Source organism: Scyliorhinus torazame, chromosome 8, assembly GCF_047496885.1.
Source record: "Scyliorhinus torazame isolate Kashiwa2021f chromosome 8, sScyTor2.1, whole genome shotgun sequence".
Lineage (NCBI taxonomy): Eukaryota > Metazoa > Chordata > Chondrichthyes > Carcharhiniformes > Scyliorhinidae > Scyliorhinus > Scyliorhinus torazame.
In genome coordinates, this window is record NC_092714.1 from 79,536,019 (window position 1) to 79,550,431 (window position 14,413).

Here is a 14,413-nt window from a genome sequence, read left to right on the forward strand (position 1 = left end):
TGGGGGGGGGGGGTGATTCCTGCACCTGGGGCGGCCTCAAAAGGGGTCTGGCCCGCGTTCGGTGCCGACCGATCGGCGGGCCGGCCTCTCTGAAGGAGGACCTCCTTTCCTCCGCCGCCCCGCAAGATCCATCCGACATCTTCTTGCGGGGCGGCCTCGGAGAGGACGGAAACCGCGCATATGCGGGTTAGCGCCGGGCAACCCACGCACGCGCGGTTGACGTCATTTACGTGGCGCCGCTTTTATGCGGCGCCAAGGCCCGGTGCGCGTAAATGACGCGACGCTGCTACTAGCCCCCTGGGGGCGGGAGAATAGGGGCTGGGAGCGGCCTCTGACGCCAGAGTGAAACACTCTGGTTTTCACTCCGGCGTCGGGACTTAGTCTCCTGATGGGAGAATTGCGCCCAGGATGTCCGTTTGAAGGGCAGGGGCTAGTCCTCACAGCATTCTCTCTATCAAGCAATGTGGCAGAGGCTTAAGGAATGGCATAGTAATCTCAGCTGCAGCTCAGAGGTTATAGTCTCAGCTCCCAGTTAGAAGGCTGTGAGTTCAAACCTCTCTCCTGAGACTTGAGCACATAATCTTCAGTGCAGTAGTGAGGAAGTGTTGCGCTACCTCAGACAACGTCTTTCGGAAGAAATGTTAAACAGCTCTCTCAGTGGACATAAAGATCACAAGAAACCATTTGAAGAAAAGAAGTAAAGTTTTTCTGATACTTTGGACCATGCTGAGGTCGTGACAGGTGCTGTATGGATAATATTAATAATCGTTTATTGTCACAAGTAGGCTTCAATGAAGTTACTGTGAAAATCTCACCACATTCTGGCGCCTGTTCGGGGAGGCCGGTATGGGAATTGAACCCGCATTGCTGGCATTGTTCTGCGTTGCAAGCCAGCTTTTTAGCCCACTATGCTAAATCAGCCCCTATAATACAAATCTATTAATAACAAGAACTCTATTTCAGAAGTACAAGGTTCTACTATTACAATTATCCGACTGTTATATTTTACACTTCATATAATTTGAATGACTAAATCCTATTTTATGTTCGATTATGGGTTTTGGTCAGTTTTTTTTTAAAATTTAAAGTACCCAAATTTTTTTCCAATTGAGGGGTAATTTAGCGTGGCCAATCACCTACCCTGCACATCTTTGGGTTGTGAGAGTGAGACCCACGCAAACACGGGGAGAATGTGCAAACTCCACATGGACAGTGACCTGGGGCTGGGATTGAGCCTGGGTCCTCAGCGCCGTGAGGCAGCAGTGTTAACCACTGCACCACCGTGGTCTGTTCTGCTAAAATACTACAGGGTGACATTGGTGGAAGCGTTAAAATGGACAGCAGTGAAATCGCCACCCTTCATATAGATTTCCTGATTTTGCTTTCCACTGCAGTCAATGAGAATGAACATAAGAATTAGGCGCAGAAACAGGCAATTCAGCCTTCGCGCCTGGTTCGCCATTCAATCAAATCTCTTCCTGGTCTCAAATCCACCTCCCCACCTGTTGCCCATATTCTATTTTTTAAAAAAATGTATTTTATTGCAAATAGGTATCAAAACAAGTTACAGCAAATAAACACCCCCGGGAAATATATTTCCCAACAATCAACTATACAGTCTGTACAGATTTTTCCCCCTTCCCCCCCTCCCCCCCCCCCCCCCCCCCCTCCACCCTGCGACGAACAGCTCCTCAAACATGGTCACAAACATCTCCCACTTTCCTCAAACCCCCCTGCTTAGCCATTTAACACATAAGTTTATCTTCTCTATCCGCAGGAAGTCGTACAGGTCACCCAGCCATGCCGCTACCCCAGGTGGCGATGCTGACCGCCATGCCAGCAAAATTTGCCACCATGCTATCAGAGAGGCGAAGGCCATGACCTTGGCCTTCCTCCTCTCCATGGGCTCCGGCTTCTCTGAAGCCCCAAATATCGCCACCTAAGGGTCCGGGTCCACCTCCTCCTCCACTCTCCTGGCTAAGACTGCGAATACTCCCATCCAGAAACTTCCCAATTTTCTGCAACCCCAAAAGATGTGCGCGTGATTCGCTGACCCCCGCCCACATCTCTCACACTCATCTGCTACCTCCTGAAAGAACCCACTCATTCTCACCCTGTGCACCACCTTAAACTGTATCAGGTTCATTCTTGCACAAGAGGTCCCGGTTACTCTTCGCAGTGCCTCACTCCGTACTCCGCAATTGATCTCCCCTCCCAACTCCGCTTCCCATTTCTGCTTGACCTTCACGACCCACTCACCTCCCTGCCTTCCCAGCCACTTGTATATATTCCCAATTCATCCCTCCCCTTCCACATCCGGAAGCAGTAGTCGCTCCAGCAGGGTGTATCCCGGCAACATAGGGAACCCCCTCCAGATCTTTCGCGGAGAGTCCCTAACCTGCAGAAACCTGAACTCACTCCCCCTTGGCAGCTCTACCCTCTCCCTTACCTCCTCCAGACTGGCGAACCCTTCCTCCAAATACAAATCGCTCACCTTGACCAGTCTCACTTCCCTCCACCTCCTGTGTACACTATCCATCCCGTCCAGCTCAAACCCATGAATCTCGCACAGCGGCATTAGCACCGACATCCCTTCCACCTTAAAATGCCTCCTCATGATTCCATGTCTTCACCGTTGCACCACCGGGCTCCCTGAATACCTACTCGGAGCCATTGGCAACGCTGCTGTCACCATAGCCCTCAAAATAGACCCCATACAAAATTCCTCCCCCATCCTAACCCACTCTACCCCACCGCCGCACCTTGTCCACATTCGCCGCCCAATAATAATGGAGCAGGGTCCTCCCACCCTCGGCACTTTCCCCACCCATACAAAGTCCGAGGTGATCGTGTCCACTTTCCGAAAAAAGGCCTTTGGTATAAAGATCGGGATAGCCTGAAAGATAAACAAGAACCTTGGCAGAAAATTCATTTTCACCACTTGGACCTTCCCCACCAATGTAACGTGCAGTGTATCCTACCTCCTAAGATCCTCCCTGGCCTACCAGCCATCATTAAGTTCCACTTATGGAGCCCCATCCATTCCCTCACTACCTGAATCCCCAAATACCTAAGCCTATTCCTCGCTACCGTAAATGGCATCCCCCTTAAATTAGCCCGCTGTCCCAGCTCATTCACCGGAATGCCCATATTCTTTTAACCCGTTTTTAAAATCAGAAATATATCTATCTCCTTCTTGAAACCATTTAATGATTCGGATTCCACCGCACTAGTGAAGTCCACAAATTCACCACCCTCTGCGCGAAGAAGTTCCTCCTCATCTCAGTTCTAAATCTACCGCCTCTCAACCTATATTCATGACCCCTCGTTCTAGATTGCCCGACAAGGGAGAACATTTGGTCTACACTTACTTTATTAATCCCTTTTAGTATTTTATACATCTCGATCAGATCCCATCTCATCCTTCTCAACTCCACTAAGTAGAAGCCCAAACTTACTAATCTTTCCTCATACGTCAACTTTTTCATTCCCGGAATCAATCTGGTGAACCTCCTCTGAACTGCCTCCAATGCCACCACATCCTTCCTCAAATAAGGAGCCCAAAACTGGACACAATACTCCAGATGTGGTCTCACCAACACACTATATAATTGGAACAACACTTCTCTACTTTTATACTCCAGTCCTTTTGCAATAAACGCTAAAATTTCATTTACCTTTTTAATAATATGCTAGACCTACATACCGACTTTCTCCGATTCATGAACAAAGACACCCAGATCCCTCTGCCCAGACGCATCTTGAATCTGCTTTCCATTTAGTTAATAATTTGCCTTTCTATTTTTTCAGCCAAAATGGATAACCTCACACTTATCTACATTATCTGCCAAATTTTGGCCCAATCTCCTAGCCTATCTATATCTGTCTGTAAAACCTTTATCTCCTCTTCACTTCCTGCTTTCCCATCTATTTTAATATCATCTGCAAATTTTTCTATGTTACACAGTGTCCCTGCTTGCAGATCATTATATAAATTGTAAACAGTTGAGGTCCGAGGACTGACCCCTGCGGCACCCCGCAAGTTACAGTTCACCAGCCAGAGAAGGACCCATTTATCCTGACCCTCTGCTTTCTGTCAGTCAGCCAATCCTTAATCCAATCTAGTACTCTACCCCCAATCCCCTGCGATCTCACCTTCTGGATCATTCTTTTATATGGCACCTTCTGGACGTCTAGATATACCACATTCTCAGGTTCCCCACTATCCACCTTACTGGTTATGTTCTCAAAGAACTCAGGCAAGTTTGTCAAGCACGACTTATCCTTCATAAAACCATGCTGACAATGGTGGACTGAGCTTTGTCTTTCCAAATGTCTAATGAATCGGGACAGTGTCTATCTGGGCAGCCGATTTGATCCTGCTGATTTTAGGGCCCCACAGAAGTTCAATTTCACTGCCTAAGCATTAAAGCAGGGATTATCAAATAATATGGAGCTAGATGACCCAAATGCATAAGTGTGCAGCATTGGACTCCCAATTTGCTCGATAGTTGAATTCTGTTACTATAATGAACTTCTCTCATTCTCACTTAAAAGTTTGGTCAGATTTCACTCAACAATTGATTCATGTATGAGGTTTTACATTTGGGAGCAAATGGAGTAAGAATAAATTCAGATGAGTGCTCAATTAATGCTGCTTCAGTGATACTAATTGATCACAAAGCAAGATTGACAGTGTCTAAATTGTCTCTGCTGGAAAAGGCTTCAATTTTGCAAAATCTTGAGGATAAACTGTTTCTTCTTTTCTCCATAGGTCAGTTATCAATTGCAAACAAGAAAGCAAGGAGGTTATCTGTAGACAGGCTTCCATAAAATTGCTCTGAGCTAACTGTCAGGAGGTTACAGACAGCTCAGAGCAGTTTGTGGTGAGAGGTACGATAGCCATGGCGATGCACCACCTTGGTAGCCTACACTTTCTACAAAGCGTCTACCAAACCACCAAAATCAAATGAAAAGTGTTTCTAAGGCAGAACTATCTCTTTCAATTAATAGCATTTCTGTAACATCTTGTAGGAAAGCTTCAGTTTGCTGCAGATAAACACAATAATTTTATAAATACATTTTATAAAAAAAACACAAAGTACACAAGTCAAAGGTAAAAACTAATGCCAAAATAACACCAGCAAAATTAGCCATGAAGCTACAAATATTATGGTTTTGGACATCTACAGAAAGCTGCAATGTTTGTTTGTTCTTTGAAAAGAGTTATCTGAAATAACCTGGGCACCTTTAAGGAACTGATGTTAAAATAAAATTGTAAACATTTTTCAAAATGTGGTCAAGTAGTTTTGGGCCTCCACCATATAGGTAAGGGTTCTGCAGCTGTGTATTTCCTCTCCTCTTCAACCTCCTGCCCCCCAAACAGTCTGCTTTCTCCACAGCTTATTGTGTAGGGACAAACGTAATATTTTCACTGATTATAATTTTGCCACACAACCAGAACCAGATAGGCAAGCCAGCCAAATTGAGAATGTACTGTACTTAAAAACATTCAAATTTAATTAAAGTAAAAAACAATTTTAAATACAATGCCCTCAATAGATGAACAAAATAAATATGTTCATTTTGAAATAAAACACTGCACTTAACTTTTCAGATATGGTCATTACATCAATTTACTCAAACCGTGCTCTCTTACTCAAAATTATTTCCTTATTTTTTCCGAATAGCTTGAGACCACATTTTTTTGTTTATAACACAGCTACCAGAAACAGCTGAAAGCAACAATATCTTTAACTATGTGTTTATGTTTAGTGTGGTGCCGTCTCTACAAATCTGAAGCTTCTGTTCCAGTTTTATGACATTAAATATTAAGACCCTAGAATTAATAATGAGTGTTGACAGCTCATCTCTAGTGTCACGGAGGGGTTCTTCCTTTGTCTAGGAGTCCAACAGTGCACATGCTCAGTTGCAGGGAGTTTCTGTTGTCAGGGCCTCCTGTCCCGAGATGTCACGGTGGATGAATAAATGGCTCCCGTGCCATCGTCACACGAGTCTGAGGAATCGCTTTCCAAATGGGCCATGTAGCGCACTGGCCCTGGCTGGTACTCCTTAATCAATGTCGTATCAGAAAATCTGGACTGGAAAGCAAGCTGAAAAAATGAATATGTCATGCACTGTAATAAAAGAATGATTTCAGGGGCATGCTTGGCAGGGCTTTATGTCTTTTCCATCTAAAAGTTAATGTGTGAAAGTTTAATAAAATTCATTATACTAAAAATACATGATTAGAACAAACAAAATGCACAGAATAACAGTTCATGCAACAATCGTCCCTTAACCCTTTTAACTGTTCTGAGAATGTGAACGACTTTTATTATTTTGAAGAAAAATTAGGAGGGTACTTTTGACCTGGCGAATGGGGAAGGGGTAACATCATGCAGTGGAGTCAAATTGTCTTTCCTAATATATGAGCCACATTATTTCTGCTGAAAGATGGCACCAAAATAAAATGATAAAAATAACTAGAAAATAATAAAAGCAGATTTACTAAAAAGTCTACAAAATTAAATAAAAGACTGTAGAAATGCAGAGCAAAGAAGCTAAAGGATTACTTTCAAGGTCAGGGTTAATAACAGACTAATTAATTGATGGAGCCAATGACAAGGTATCAAAGCTATTCATGAAAAGCTTTAGATGTACTTCTATGTTGAAATTCAACTTAATTTTGGCTGAAATACTTTAATCTGATCACAGCCTGATGGGATACTGTTAAGTACTGTGTTGACATGCGCTCTTTTGTAACATTATTATTAACTGGCTCAACAACAGGGTGCAGCTGCAGACAACTGTAATAAGCACAGAAATCTCAAGGCTTTGACCCTGCTGCTCACTGGAAGCACGGAAATCATACTGATCTACCAAAAGGCAAGTCACAGATTTCCTGTAGCCTAAAGCATGCTTCAACAACCTCGGGTCAGTGAACAATGATAAATTCTGCTTCTGAATTTCGGTACTCAAGAAATTTAGATTCAGCTGTTGGTGTTTGGTGAACAGTTACAGGAACAGGAAATAAATACAGTCTGGGTAAATTTGCTGCTGATATTCTACTTGGAGCTTTTTTTCACTTTTGAGGAAGTCGCAGGAGTTCTGTTCCGGGCATAATTATGGAATCTTGAGTAAGCAATAACAACTATTTGCGGTTATATTCCAGTCTTAACTTTGTACAAAATCAACAGCCTTGTCACAACCCTCCTTGGCTGGAAAGGGCAAATTTCAACATGGAATGAACGTTTCTATCGACTCTGCTAATCTGCATGATTATGTCTAGGAACAAGAGACAAGCTTTGTCTGGGGACCGTTACTGCCAATAGCTGGATAGACTAAACAGTAATCAAATCGCTATATGTAGGTAACGTGACCATAAATTGAGGTTCGAGCAAAGATCTAATATTTAAATGCAGTCTTCTTACAAAGGGTGCCACTAGGGGAAACCTATAATTCTTTCCAGGCTGTGATGCCCCTTCATTGACCAACAATGTTGCACAACCTGTAGCCTCTTTGGCCAGATGTGATGACCCCCCATCCATTAATGGTGGTTAAATCAATTATTTTTTGTATGAGTCAGCAATGAAGGATCCCAGGGACAACACAGGCACATACAATCCCTTTCACCATTTTACTTTTTTGTGGCAGTTCTCTCACTTTGGCTAGAATCCCAAGGAAATGGTGTCCATTTGACATTTAAGTCATTTATCTGGTGTTTCCATTAATATTAGTGGGAGAGCCACACACAATTCTACCCCTTGAAACCTTTCTAGAATTTAACTTCACGGTTTTAATACATTCAACAAATTTACTTAATATGTTACATCAAACTCCAAAAATAACATGTGCATGAGTATTCATTTAAAAACAGACAGCTGTATTTTAATAAAAATATATTTCATAATTTATTACAATAACAACAGCTTGTAATTATGTAGCCTCTTCAACATTACAAAATGACCCAAGGCACCTCTCAGGAGTGTTAGCAAACAAGTTTTGTCACTGAGTGGCATAAAGAGATATCAGGACAGGTGACCAAAGGCTTGGTTCGTGAAAGGTTTTAAGGAGGCTTGAGAGGTGGAGAGGTTTAGGGAGGGCATTTGAGAGTGTGGGGCCTCAACATCTGAAGGCACAGCCACCTATATTTCTTTCTTTCTTTTTTTCACGGGGTGGGCGTCATTGGCAAAGCCAGCGTTTGTTTCCCATCGCTAATTGCCCTTGAGCTGAACATTTAAGAGGGCAGTTAAGAGTCAACCACATTGCTTTGGGTCTGGATTCAGATGTAAACCAGACCATGCAAACTGCCAGATTCCATTCCCTGAAGGACATTTGTGAAACAGATGGGTCCTCACAACAATCATGATAGTTTAAAAGTTACCATTACTGAAACTAGCCTTATACTCCAGATTTATTAATTGAACCAGCTGTCAAGGTGGATTTGAACCCATTAGCCTAGGCCTGTGGATTACTAGTTCAGTAAAATTACCACCATGCCACCATTTTCCCAATGATAGAACATACAGTGCAGAAGGAGGCAATTTGGCCCATCGAGTCTGCACTGACCCACATTAAGCCCTCACTTCCACCCTATCTCCGTTACCCAATAACCCCTCCGAACCTTTTTCGACACTAAGGGCAATTTAGCATGGCCAATCAACCTAACCTGCATGTCTTTAGACTGTGGGAGGAAACTGGAGCACCCCGAGGAAACCCACGCACACACGGGGAGAACATACAGACTCCTCACAGACAGTGATCCAGTGGGGAATCGAACCTGGGACTCTGGCGCTGTGAAGCCACAGTGCTATCCACTTGTGCTACCGTGCTGCCCCTAATGATGGAGTGATTAAAATCAAGGATGCTCAGGAGACCAGAATTTGAAGAGCACAGATATCTCAGAGCATTGTAGGGCTGGAAGAGGTTACAGGGAAAGAGAGAAGGGCACGCAGCGCCTGTCATCCTGAAAGTCGATGGGGAACGCATCCCCGTCAACTCTGACAGGCCCACTGCCATTTTACTCTCAACTGAGCGTTGATCGGTAGCTGGCGGCACGTCTCTCTGTATTTGGACCTAAGTCCTGTCTTGGAGAGCTGTTGGCCAATCTGATTGTTCAGCAGCTCCTCCAGGCAGTGCAGCAGTGGTTGGGAGATGTACCAGTCCCAGAACCGCACTTCAGGTAAGTACCAGGGGTCCTAGGTAGGGGATGCCCTCGGTGGCCGGGAGACCATAAGACACAGGAGCAGAATTAGGCCATTCAGCCCATTGAATCTGCTCTGCCATTCAATCATGGCTGATATGTTTCTCATCCCCATAACTCCTGATCCCCTTATTAATCAAGAACCTATCTATCTCTGTCTTAAAGACACTCAGTGACTTGGCCTGCACAGCCTTCTGCAGCAATGAGTTCCACAGATTCACCACCCTCTGGCTGAAGAAATTCTTCCTCATCTCTGTTTTAAAAGGTCGTCCCTTCAGTCTGAGGTTGTGCCCTTGGGTTCTATTTTCTCCGACTAGTGGAAACATCCTCTCCATGTTCACTCTATCCAGGCCATTCAGTACCCTGTAATTATCAATGAGACCCCCCCCCTCATCCTTCTGAACTCCAATGAGTACAGACCCAGAGTCCTCAAGCGCTCCTCATCTGACAAGTCCTTCAATCCGGGGATCATTCTTGTGAACCTCCTCTGAACCCTCTCCAAGGCCAGCACATCCTTCCGTAGATACGTGAGGTGGTGATCGCGGTGTCAGTGGGTAGGCGAGAGGAGTGGGGTGTGGGGTCTACAGTTCCCACATCCCTGGGGAGAGGGCACCACCAGTCTGAAGGGGCTTTTGTATTGAGGCTCGCTCCTCCCGTCCAGGATTAAAGGTGAAAATGTTTCAGTTTTCTACTCTCAGTCATTGGGCGGCCCTCAGTCCAAAAATTGAAGCTGGGCAGGAAAAGGCCCTTAAATGTTGACATAGGGGCCGTAATTTTACGATTGACTTTGTGGGCAGCGCGGTAGCATTGTGGATAGCACAATTGCTTCACAGCTCCAGGGTCCCAGGTTCGATTCCGGCTTGGGTCACTGTCTGTGCGGAGTCTGCACGTCCTCCCCGTGTGTGCGTGGGTTTCCTCCGGGTGCTCCGGTTTCCACCCACAGTCCAAAGATGTGCAGGTTAGGTGGATTGGCCGTGATAAATTACCCTTAGTGTCCAAAATTGCCCTTAGTGTTGGATGGGGTTGCTGGGTTGTGGGGATAGGGTGGAGGAGTTGACCTTGGGTAGGGTGCTCTTTCCAAGAGCCGGTGCAGACTCGATGGGCCGAATGGCCTCCTTCTGCACTGTAAATTCTATGAAAGGAGCATTTTGGTAATCTGGCAGAAACAGAAACCTGATTGGAGGGATTCAAACTTGGTGTTCTGGGAAAGGTGGGCTTGTTCTTGCTCTAGAGGGAGTGGAGCGAAGGTTTACCAGACTGATTCCTGGGATGGCGGGACTGACCTGTGAGGAGAGGTTCAATCGGTTAGGATTGTATTCGCTGGAGTTCAGAAGAATTCTCCTATTTTCTATGTTCCTATGTATTTGTACATGTTCAAGGGTTTTGGAGATGAAATCTATAAAATTCTAACAGGACTAGGCAGGGTAGGTGCAGAAAGGATGTTCCTGATGGTCAGTGTGTCGGAACCAGGGGCCACAGTCTGAGGATATGGGATAGACCATTTAGGACAGAGATGAGGAGAAATCTCTTCACCCAGAGAGTGGTCGGCCTGTGGAATTCGTTACCACAGGAAGTAGTTGAGGCCAAAACATTGCATGTTTTCAAGAAGCAGTTAGATATAGCACTTAGGTCAAATAAAAGGGGGGAAAGCGGGATTAGGCTATGAGTTGATAATCAGCCATGATCATAATGAACGGCGGAGCAGGCTCAAAAGGGCCGAATGGTCTCCTCCTGCTCCTATCTTCTATGTTCTTATGTATTTGGGAGGTGACAACATGTTCAAGGATTTTAGAGAGGAAAGGGAGGCTGAAGATGTGGCAGTAGTTTGCAATAATGGAGAGATGAAGGGTTTATTTTTTTTGAGGAGAAATAGATGATAGCACATCTGAAATGTGTGTGTGCGGTTCCTGAGGGGAGAGAACTGATTCACAATATCAGCTAGCATGGGAGCAAGGAAGAAAAGTTGGGTGGTCAGTAGTTTAGTGGGAATAGAGTTGAAGAAACAGGAGTTGGGTCTCATGGACAAGATGAGGGAAACTAAAGAACGATGCAAGTTAAGGCTGAGCAGGGGAATGCTTAGAGGAAGTATGGATGGTGGGCTGGGGAAAGAAGGGAAGTGGCAGATTGCATGGTCTCAATATTAGTGACAAAGAAGTCAAGCAACTGCTTGCATATTGTCGGGTAAGGGTGGAAGAGATAAGGGAGAGGAATTTAAGAATATGGTTTACAATAGTGAAAAGATGCCAGGGGTTATCTTTGCATTTCAGGATGTTCTTGGCATAGTGGGTAGTTTTAGCTGTCAAAAGCAGAACTTGATGGCATTTAATGTGGTCCAGCTGGATCTGGCAGTAAATGGCTAAATCAGGTGTCGGCCATATCCGTTCAAGTCTGTGTCCCTTGGACATAAGGGAGTGGAGGTGAGGGCTGTAAAATGGGGAATGGCCAGGGTGAAATAGAGTAATGGTTTCATTGGAAATTAGGGCATCACAGGTGGAGGTAAGTGTTTGGCCGAGCAAATCACTAGCTGCAGAAATGTTGTGGTGAAGGATCCGAAGGTTAGACAATTGAGATATTGAAACAAAGGTGTAAATGAATGGGGACAGAGTTCCTTCCCTGGGTGGACATGTAAGGAAGTAAGCTGGAAAGGGGAAGTGGGTGGAGAGCTATACAAGGCAGTGAAGGAAGATGCCTTAACTGTGATTACATGATAGAAGTAGTGAGGTCATGCGAGACGACAAGTTCAAGTGGATGACTGTGTATATGAGTTGGGAAGTTTGCATGAAGGGAAAATAAGAGGGCAGTAAACTCAGAAGAACAAGAGTATGATGGGTTCAGATGGAATTTGAACTCACCAAGGCTGACAAGCCACTTGGTGAAGAGGCTGAAGACGAAAGCGGAATCGATATCATAGCGAGAAAAAATTGATGGTATTTGAGAGGGTGGTAGAGAATGATGAGGACTTGTAAGAGAGGTGAGAGGGGTGGGACAAGGTGAGGTTCTCAAAGGAGAAAAAGGTGCCAGAGAGTAGGTGGACAGACCAAGGTGTGATTTGGTGATAAGAGCCAATGATGGCCCCCAGATGGTCTGGGTGGGGTGAATGGTGGAAGATATAGCCATGAAGGGCGTTTCATTTAGGGGAAGTTTTTTTTCTCTTTATTCTTGCATGGGATGTCGGCATCACTGCCAAGGCCAAAACTTGCTGCCCGTTCCTTGAACTGAGTGGTTAACTAGGCCATTTCAAAGGGCAATTATTGTTGACTACATTGCAAAGTGGTTAGCACTGCTGCCTCATGGCAGGTTCGTTCCCGGCACCGGGTCACTTTCTGTGTGGAGTTTGCACATTCTCCTCGTGTCTGTGTGGGTCTCAACCCCACAACCCAAACATGTGCAGGGTAGGTGGATTGACCACATTAAAGTGCCCCTTAATTGGAAAAAAAATGAATTGGGTACTTTAAATTCTAAAAACAATTGTTGATTACATTGCTGTGGACTTGGATTTACATGTAAGCCAGACCGGTTAAGGATGGCAAATTCCCTTCCCTAAAGGACATTAATAAACCAGATGGGTTTTTACAACAATCAATGATAGGTAGTTTCATGGTGACCATTACTGAGACTTCAATTGGAGATTTAATTAATTCAATTTAAATTCCACCAGCTGCTGTGGTGGGATTGCTGGTCCAAATTACCACTGCACCACCATCTCCCCCTATCATCAACTCTCAGTCAGGTTTCTGTGAACCCATGATGTCAATGCAATTAACCTATAGGTGACTCACAAGTGAATTTGTATTTTGGAGGAAGATTTGGAGGGAGATGTGGAGCGAGAGGAAATTTGTCAGATTGCTACCCAGGAGGCAGGCTGGGCAGGAAGGTCGACAAGACAGAATGATGGGGCACTTGGTGTTGCTGCTTGTATCGGGAGGTAGTGCCATGTGCCTTGATGGGCCCTTCGGAATATGCCAAGAGAGACCCAGAGGGAAGATGCAGGCTTATCAAAACTTCAGTCAAGCCAGGTACAACAGCAGTAGGAAGTTCAAGGAGTGCTGAAGGGCTGGGGTAGAGATTTTGGACGGCAGATGAAAGATATTTAAATATTTAGAAATACAAATTCCTAGCTCATACTGGGTTGCTGTCTGACCGGGAGTGCCATCTTCCTGTTATTTCGAGGACTCAAACCCTTTCCTCAGCATTATAAGCTCAAATGCTTCATTGCTTTTGGTGTTGCAGCTGGGGATGAGATGGTGGGACAGCAGCCAATCAGAAATGCAGCAGTGTGAGAATCACACCCACTTTCAGCATTGTTGCAGTCAGACTAATTTTAATACCATGGTTGAACTTATATGACTCACACAGGAAACTATATGCTGCCTCACATTTTTTTAAAGTCCAGCAGCTACTTAGCCAACCGATTTCTCAAGTTTGGAACTCAGGAGGATTGTGGTAAAATGAAACACCTGAAGGAACTACAGGAGAAAATAAGGCCAGGAGTTGTTATTGATCAGTAAATGTTACCTGTAGAGATGTCAAGTTCAGCTGGGTCCATGTTTCCCTGTCAAATCCAAACACAATGGCATTGGCCAGTCCATGCAGTGGGGCAGTAAGAACATGGAGGAGTGTCAGGACGAAAACTGGATGGCTGGGGTCAAATGCATTGTGCAACCTAATACAGAGAAACAGAACAGAAAGTAATGAACAAAAGCAGTTGTAACAAAGTTTAACCAAAAACTCTCAAGTAGTGAATTATCCGTGTCAAATTCCACCTGCATTTTACATCTGAGAATTACAGAAGCTGGACAAAATTAAAGGAGTTCTTCCTGGATTGGTGCCCAGGTTTGGTGCAGCAAGTATTTGCAAACGGTCAAAAGGTTTTTTTGCATGTGTACAATCCAACACCCAATTTTCTGATATTCACTGTGGCCAGAGGATCCAATACACCTGAGCAGAGAGTCAGGAAAATCTCCCCAATTATCTTTTCACTCATTTTCCTTGAATGAACAAAAATGTGTAGCCGAGAAGAACATCCCTCAAACCTGTCCTACTGTCCTTATTAAGGGGTGGTCTCCTAAAGTAGGCTCATTCAAGAATTCGTCTGAGATGGATTTTGTGCACATAGATGAAATAATAAATTAATGTATAATAATGATTTCAAGATAGCAACTCCGGAGGAATCACATGATGTGAGCACGGGAGCACTGTGTTTTTGCT

At 44.6% G+C, this 14,413-nt stretch overlaps 1 protein-coding gene across 2 annotated transcripts in view; it reads right to left on the reverse strand.

The window, feature by feature from the left end:
• Positions 1–5,497: 5,497 nt before the first annotated feature.
• The window catches only part of LOC140427968 (uncharacterized), a 426,464-nt gene continuing 417,548 nt past the window's right edge, over positions 5,498–14,413 (reverse strand). For both annotated transcript variants that reach the window (XM_072513883.1, XM_072513881.1), the window contains 2 exons: positions 13,721–13,868; positions 5,498–6,113 (listed from right to left, as the gene is read on the reverse strand). In XM_072513883.1, the coding sequence (XP_072369984.1) occupies positions 5,949–6,113; positions 13,721–13,868 (313 nt within the window). In that variant the 3' untranslated portion in view covers positions 5,498–5,948. The remainder of the gene's footprint in view (positions 6,114–13,720; positions 13,869–14,413) is intronic.